Below are 7,886 nucleotides of genomic sequence, written 5' to 3'. Positions count from 1 at the left end.
ACTTTTAAATCATAAATAACTGTATAAATTGTGGAAAATGTTCAAACGATGAGCATGAATAAATTGTTTATACGTGGTAAAACTAATGGGCTGCAACCTGTTAAAGGCTACTGAAATGGAAGAAGAAATAAATGAAAAACACCCACACTTTTTTTGCCTGACCAAACCACCCAAACAAACTAATAAAGCTCAGTGCTTTCTTACGGCTTTGAGTTTTCAGAGTGCTGAGCACCCATTAGCTAATGAACGCAATCAGCCATCTTGAATCCAAAGTGTGGTTTGGGAATGGAGGCCTAACCACCAAATCCAGGCACCCCAAACATCTCAATGGCATACTGCCACGGCTCCAGCAGGGCTCCAGCACTGTTCCACTTCATGGTGCACTGCCCCCTTCCATGACTGACTGCAGCCAGCTGCCACCTCCTAGCTAAGTTGTAACTCAGGAGTTATGTCCAAAGTCATCTACAGCACCCTGTACTTCAACTGCAATCATACTGAGCATGAACAAGAGCCTGCATGCCACACTCAGAAAGCTCTGCACCAGAAGTGAGCCACTTTTCCACAGCTGCTACGATGGTTTTGTTGCTGAAACTACCATCCATTGCCTTACTGTGCTCAAATCCAATGTTTGGTGCAATGAATGTCAGTGGGTGTGGGCACCATTTCTTTCTGCATTAAGGAATTACAGTGACACACTTTTACTTCACCTGCACTTCTATGTCAGATTCCATTCTGTCAGACTGCCCCTCTGCTGCCATCTGTCACACGACAACAAAATGGAATGGAACATTGGTGGGAAAGTTCAACTTTTACTGCCATAGCACCAACACCTGCCTTTGACGTCGTGAGCTGATATAATAAAACTGAAAGCATTACTTTCGGAGCAGCCCTCATAAAATTTATGATAAAGTCAATGCATATAAGCAACACAACTTATAAACAAAATAATAAAACAGTATTTTCATTAAGACACAGAAAAGAGAGCCGCTGGGTCACCGCCATGATGGTGTGAAGCAGGGACTTCATACCGAGGTGGGAGCCCCACAGCTGCCATCTTCCTCCTGCGGCACTTTGAGTTGCAGCCAGGCCCATCCAGCTCCACCTGGCCAGCCCCTCTGTATGCTTTCAGTTCAGCAGCGGACATCCAAACAGCGTGAATGCTTAAGGCTACCTCACCTTCCTGGAGGGACCTTGAAATCTCAGTATCGACCACCTAAGCACAACATGGAAGCAAGCGGGCATCACAACAGTGAACAGCGTAGCTCAGGGACTGGAGCGCAACGGGAGAACATGTTGAAGGTGCATAGGCTGTCGCTGTCTGGCTCCGTTCTTAGAAACAAACTCCCCCCTCAGCGACTCTCACACAGTCCCTCTATCGGAGCTGCCACTTTTGAAGCAGCCGGGCTCACCCCGGGCGGCTGCGGGAGGCGACGCCCCGCCCGGCCGCACACAAACGGCCGCCGGCAGCCTTCCTGCGAGCTACGCCCACGTCCCCGCCTCAACCTGCAGCCTATGAGCGGGGAGGCGCCTCCTCGAGCGGCCGCCGGACCGAGATCGCACCGTCGAGGGCGGCGCCGCGCTGCCGCTGCCCCGTGGTCTCCCCGCCGCTGCCCCGCGACCGCGGGGAAGGAGGCAGAGCGCTGGGTGTCCAACACCGGGAGGACGGGTGCGCCCGCCGCGCCTCCGGCCCTCCTCCGCAAGGTGTCGCCGCGCGCAGCGGAACGCCGGGTCCGGCCGGGAGCTGCTGTGCGGTGCGGCGGGGCCGGAGGTGTGAGCGGCGAGCGGGGAGACGATAAACGCACCAGCGTTCGTTCCTTATAAAGCCCAGAGCGGAGGCGACCCCGCGTTCCACACACTCCCTTTATTCCTTTATTATTCTTTTATCCCACTCCTCGGTGTTCGCAGACGGGGCCGCCGCTCTCACGCAGCTCCATATCCCCGCGGGGAGGGGCGGCCCCGTGAGCTCCGCGAGCTCCGCACCCCCCGAGGCAGCGCCCCGCACCTCGAACCGCGCCGGAGAATAAAGAGCGAATGGGGCTTTTGGCGCCAAGCGGAGGCACCTCCCTGCTCTATGGAAATCAGGGGGTGGGGTTACGCCGCTCTTCCCCCTTTTTTTTTTTAATGCTCCCCGGGTGTGTCAGCTATTTTTATTATTTATTTTTTTCTCTTTCCCCTCCCTTCCCCCCACCCCGCCACTCCTCCCCCTCGCAACACCCACCGCCGGCAGCGGGGAGGTAAGAGGAGGAGGAAGCGGCAGGGTCTGGGCTGCCGGCAGCGGGGAGGACAAAACCCCCCATGAAATAAATACAATCCCCACATCCAGCTGGGAGGATGGGACGGGAGCGGCAGCGCTCCGCCGGCCTTCAATGGGGGTTTCATTGAGCGGATCTTTGGGCTGTGCTGCGGAGCGGTCGCACCGAGCTCGCCGCACTCTGTAGGTGCCTGGTTGCTGCTTCGCGTTTTTAACGGTTTCGTGTATTTCGGGAGCAGGAAAGCGCACAATGCTGGAAGGGAGCAGGGGGCGGGGCGGGGGCGAGCAGCTGAGCTGCGTTTCGGTGCATTTCATCAGAGCGCTTTGCACGGATTTGTTGTGTGTGTTGTGTTGTTTTGTGTTGGTTTTTTTTTTTCCTCCCCCTTTTGCTCTCCGTCAGCTGTTCGCAAACCCAGCGCAGCGTTTTCCCTTCGCTGGGTCGGGACTAAACGGCTCATTTCGGTTTCAATGCCCGATGCGGAGCAGCATGGGGCTGCGGGTGAGCGGCCGCGGGTAGCGCGGGGGCACCGAGGTAAGGGCGCTGCTCCCCTGGGCGAACCGTGCGGAGCGGGTGGCTCTCGTGTTAAACTGCAAAGAGGGGGGGAAAAAACTTCCTGTAGCGAGTCAGGCTTTGTTGGGGTGTGTTCATGCGTTTGGTGTGCGTCGGTGTTTGCTGCTGTTGGATTCTCCTGATGAGGTTGCACGGCTCGAGGAGCCCCTTCTTTGCATCCTTCTCTCCCCACTACACTGGAAATGACAAAAGGAGTAAACTTCCTTTGCTTGTGGTCGCGTATCAGGAGGGCTTTCTTGCAGGGAGGCGTGCATCTGCCCGCGGCTGTGCTGCTCTGAGCGCTGGAGGCGGTCGGGCAGAGCGCGGAGCTCCGTGCAGGACCGGAGGTGTGTTTGCACCCCAGAGCGGCTCATGGCCGCTGCCCTGCGGCGTCCGAAAAGGTGCGGTGCGTTCCTCCTTAACTTGTAAATGGTCCTGTGTTGTTTTTTTCTTGTGTTTTTTTTTTTATTCCTTTTTTTTTTTTTTTTTCCTTTTCACTATATTATAAGGAATTACAGGCGCTTTTTTTTTTTTTTTTTTTTTTTTTTTTTTTTTTTAAATTAGTGTTTTAATTGTGTTCGTTTCTTTATTTCTATTTTTTGCTTTAGTTTCAGGTCCCGGACACACCTCTCCTCTTCTTAGTGGAACTATCGTAAAACCCGCCTCTAACACGAGCCCCCAGCCCGGGAATCGACACGGAGAGCCCCGCCATGCCGGGAATGATCAGCAAGAACCCAGACCTCGAGTTCGACTCTTTACAGCCTTGTTTCTACCCGGACGAAGATGATTTCTATTTATGTGGGCCGGATTCGGCCCCCCCCGGGGAGGACATATGGAAGAAGTTCGAGCTGCTGCCCACCCCTCCGCTGTCCCCCAGCCGGGCCGGGCTGCAGGAGCACCCCCCGGGGGGGGCTCCATCGCCGTGGGGAGGGGCGGCCCTGGGGAGCTGCCGTCCCGCTGATCCCCTGGACTGGGCGTCCGAGTTGCTTCTCCTGCCCCCCGAGGCCGAGCTGTGGGGCGGCGCGGATGGCGCGGATTTCTTCGAAACGGGCCTCGGGGCGAGCAACAACCTCAACTCCATCATCATCCAGGACTGTATGTGGAGCGGCTTCTCGGCCCGCGAGAAGCTGGAGCGGGCGGTCAGCGAGAAGCTGCAGGGCAAGCCGCCCGCCGCCGCCCCTCCGCCTCCGCCCCCGGTTGTATCCACCGCCGCTGTGACCGCCGCCAACAGCCCCAGCGCCGGTCCCGGCCGCGCGGAGTTGGGTGGCTCCGTGCCCGAGTGTGTGGACCCGGCCGTGGTCTTCCCCTTCCCCGTCAACAAGCGGGAAGCGGCGGTGCCGAGCGGCGGTGAGACCCTGCGGGGTGGCCGCCCGCCGCGTCCCGCCGGGGACAGCCGGGCCAGCAGCAGCTCCGGGGACGACACGCTCAGCGACTCGGGTAAGCGCGGCGGGCCTCGACGGGGCGGGTGGTGCGGGGTGCGGGCCGGCCGGCAGGCGGCAGCAGCTGCAACAGGCGTGGCGGGGTCCGGGGCTGCCGCCCCACGGGGCTGGGTTCCATGCGGGGCTGTGAGCCAACAGCAGCGGGCAGGGTGTACTCGGGCGGTGCTGTGTGGCTCCTGGGCATTCCAGATGTCCTCCTGCCCTCCCGGGTTGTGTGTGCGCCATTCTGGGGGCTGCTGTGGGGAGCGTGTGGTCAGAAGCGAGAGGCAGTGCCATGCAGAACCACGTTCGGTGGAGGATGTTTACATGTGGGGAGGCTGGAATGGACTGGCAGCTCGCACGGCGGGGTCCTTGTCTGTACGCTGACAGAGCCTAAAATGCCCTCAGATAGTTCCCATCGGAGAAATCCGGTTCGGTAGTGTAGTAGTTCTGGATGTGTAAGTTGAGCGGTCCGTATGATCGTCACCATAAACTTGGCGATCCGTCTCGGCTCGAGGAGCCTGCTGTCCCTTTAATGTCTGGTTTGACAGCTTTGGGTGAGGAAGCACTTCCAACAGCTGTCTTCTTGGCACCGCACCAAGCGCCGGCTTAAAGGGTCCCCGGCGGGAGCAGCTTCACCTTCTGCACTAGAACAAACCCAGCGATTGTTTCGTTTCCCGTCTGCTTTTCCACCAACCCAGGGCTGTGCTGTGGCTGTGTGTGTGCAGTTTGTGCCCCGGGTGTGCAGCTGTAGTAAAAATGAATGCGTTTTGTATGAAAACTTTTCACCACTGGGATTAGTTGGGTGGTAGCCCCGCTTTTATTTGAAATGAGAAATGGTTAAAGAGGTTGGACACAACGCTTATGGATCCATTCAAACTTGGAATATCTTATGAGTAACAAACCTCATAAAGTTCCCAAACTTGCAGAAATCTATTTTGTGTTGGTTTTCTTTGTTTTATGCGTGTGATACACATCTCTATATTTAATTATGGACAGTGAGCACACCCTATTTTTTTTTTTTACTATCAGTTATTGTATTGGTGTTTCTAGTACACATATTTTGTTAATAAACATTAGTATTTGTTTTCTGAGAGAATAATAATCGATTTCATTTTCCGTTTCCTTTGACCAAAAGATGATGAGGACGAGGAGGAAGAGGATGATGAAGAAGAAATAGATGTTGTGACAGTGGAGAAAAGACGCTCCTCCTCCAACAAGGCTGTTACCACCCTCACGATTACAGTGCGTCCTAAAAATACCACTTTCCCATCGGTCAGGACACAGCAGAATGAACTGATTTTAAAGCGTTGTGCACCAATTCACCAGCAGCATAATTATGCCGCTCCTTCTCCATATATGGAGAGTGAAGATGTGCCGCCACAGAAGAAGTTAAAAGCCGAGGTGCCCCGTCCAGTAAAACCCATGATCCAACCAAAGTCTAAGAGTTCAAGTCCTCGAAACTCTGATTCGGAGGATAGCGAACGTCGACGGAACCATAATATCTTGGAGCGTCAGAGGCGTAATGATCTGCGGTCCAGTTTCCTCACGTTAAGGGACCACGTTCCAGAACTTGTTAAAAACGAGAAAGCTGCAAAAGTTGTGATATTGAAAAAAGCCACTGAATATGTCCATTCCCTTCAGGCAGAGGAGCAGAAGTTATTGCTAGAAAAGGAGAAACTGCAAGCCAGGCAACAACAGTTGCTAAAGAAAATAGAGTACAAGCGGACTTGCTAAACTTATTTCTTCTCTCTCTTTTTTTTTTTTCCTCTTTTTTTTTTTCTTTTTTTCCTTTTTTTTTTTTTTTTTTTTTTTGGCTGACCAGGACAGTCATTGCCACTTTGCACATTTTTTGATTCTTTAAAAAAAAAAATACAAAAAAACATATTAAAAAAAAAAAAAAAGGTGTTTTTTTTTTGACGTTAAGAATGTTGGTCTTACTTTCAATTCAGTCCCTGAAGTAATTGACAAACTTTTATTATCCGGGTACGGAGCAAATGGATGTTCTTGCAAGAAGTTTATTGCAGGACTACCAAACAGCGATGGACTGCCTTTGTTTTTCATTTTAAGAACTGTAGATGGTGGATTTTTTTAATTCTTTTTTTTTAATTGTTGTGAGCATTTGGAGCTGCTGATGACATCTAGTTGAGTTAAAAACATTCATTCCTAATTTTTATGGTGCTTATGTTCTAACAGATGTTACTTTAGGGGGTTGGCATTTGTACCCCTCTGGGAATTTTCTGTAAATACCATCTACACACTTGCCTTTTGTACATGTCTTGGGTTATGAGAGGTGGCTTTTGCTGCCAGTATTAGACTGGAAGTTCATACCTAAGTACTGTAATACCTCAATGTTTGAGGAGCATGTTTTTGTATACAAATATATTGTTAATCTCTGTTATGTACTGTACTAATTCTTACATTGCCTGTATACTTTAGTATGATGCTGATACATAACTAAATTTGATACTTATATTTTCGTATGAAAATGAGTTGTGAAAGTTTTGAGTAGATATTACTTTATCACTTTTTTGAACTAAGAAACTTTTGTAAAGAAATTTACTATATATGCCTTTTCCTAGCCTGTTTCTTCCAGTTAATGTATTTGTTAATGTTTGGTGCATAGAACTGGGTAACTGCAAAGTTCTGTGTTTAATTTCTTCCAATGGTGTACATTTAGTGCTGCGTCTTATAGCACTTTGAAATACCTCATGTTTATGAAAATAAATAGCAATTACATGATGTGCCATTTACTATTTTTTCTTCGAAATGAAGTTCCTTGAAATAAAGTCTTTAACTTTGCAATGTTTATGAAATAAAAAAACCCCAAAAAACTAGTGACATATCTAGGGATGTGAACTCTCAAAAGTATAGGTGATGTTATACAAAAATTCAGCCAGTCACGACATTGCCTTTTCTGGTTAGAAAGTAATTGCATGAAAGGTTTTCCTATTCTTTCACAGTTCCTACATCTCTTGTGCTGTCAGAGTCTTTGCAGGGGACCAGCGAAGACTAACTTCAGTGTCCTGTGAAGACTTATGGAACGTGGGCTGCACAGTGAAGTGTGAGATGGGCTAACAGACTTGAATTAATGTCATTTCTTGTCCAGCCAGAGATACTCTTTTTTTTTATTACTGTGCTGGGTGACTAAAAGTTGACAGTCCTTCTGAAAATGAAGTATGGAGAGCTGTAAAGCATGTGTCATACAGCATGTTGTCTGGAAAGAAATCTGTAGTAGGTCATTTCAAGTGATGTAGTGTTTTTTTGTGTGACAGAAGCAAGACTTGACTGAGATAACACAGGTCATATTTTGGTCAGTTGCCTGAGACTAAGGCCCTGTTTTATTTTCTAGACTGTACAGGTACTCCTTATGTTCTCTTTCTCCATGCCAAACTTGAAAAATAAGGTATAGATTGGTGAACAACAGATGAATTGAAAGGGGCTAATCTAGGATGTGATTCTTATTCAGCCACGATGCAGGTATAGCATGCTTGGTGACTGAGATACAGAACATCTCTCTTGCATTAAGGGTAAGACAAGTAGAGAGCAAAGTCACCAAAGTAAACAGTTCCACATGTCTGTGTCCTTGGTGTATCGTAGCCTGTGTGTTTGACCCCCAGTCCCAAAAACATAGGGAGCTAAACTTAGGTTTCAGTCCAGCAAGTCC

At 50.2% G+C, this 7,886-nt stretch overlaps 1 protein-coding gene across 1 annotated transcript; it reads left to right on the top strand.

Annotated features, from left to right (window-relative positions):
- Positions 1-2,209: 2,209 nt before the first annotated feature.
- On the top strand, positions 2,210-5,976 carry MYCN (MYCN proto-oncogene, bHLH transcription factor). Its single transcript, XM_072332373.1, is given in 5 exon segments — positions 2,210-2,434; positions 3,410-3,695; positions 3,698-3,747; positions 3,749-4,238; positions 5,358-5,976. Coding segments are annotated over 4 exon segments (1,323 nt in total). The 5' UTR covers positions 2,210-2,434; positions 3,410-3,511; the 3' UTR covers positions 5,957-5,976.
- The last annotated feature ends 1,910 nt before the right edge of the window (positions 5,977-7,886 follow it).

The sequence above is a fragment of the Excalfactoria chinensis genome, chromosome 3 (assembly GCF_039878825.1).
Source record: "Excalfactoria chinensis isolate bCotChi1 chromosome 3, bCotChi1.hap2, whole genome shotgun sequence".
In the NCBI taxonomy this organism is placed as follows: domain Eukaryota; kingdom Metazoa; phylum Chordata; class Aves; order Galliformes; family Phasianidae; genus Excalfactoria; species Excalfactoria chinensis.
The sequence above is the reverse complement of the archived record's forward strand: the minus strand, read 5'-3'. Positions and strand labels throughout refer to the sequence as shown.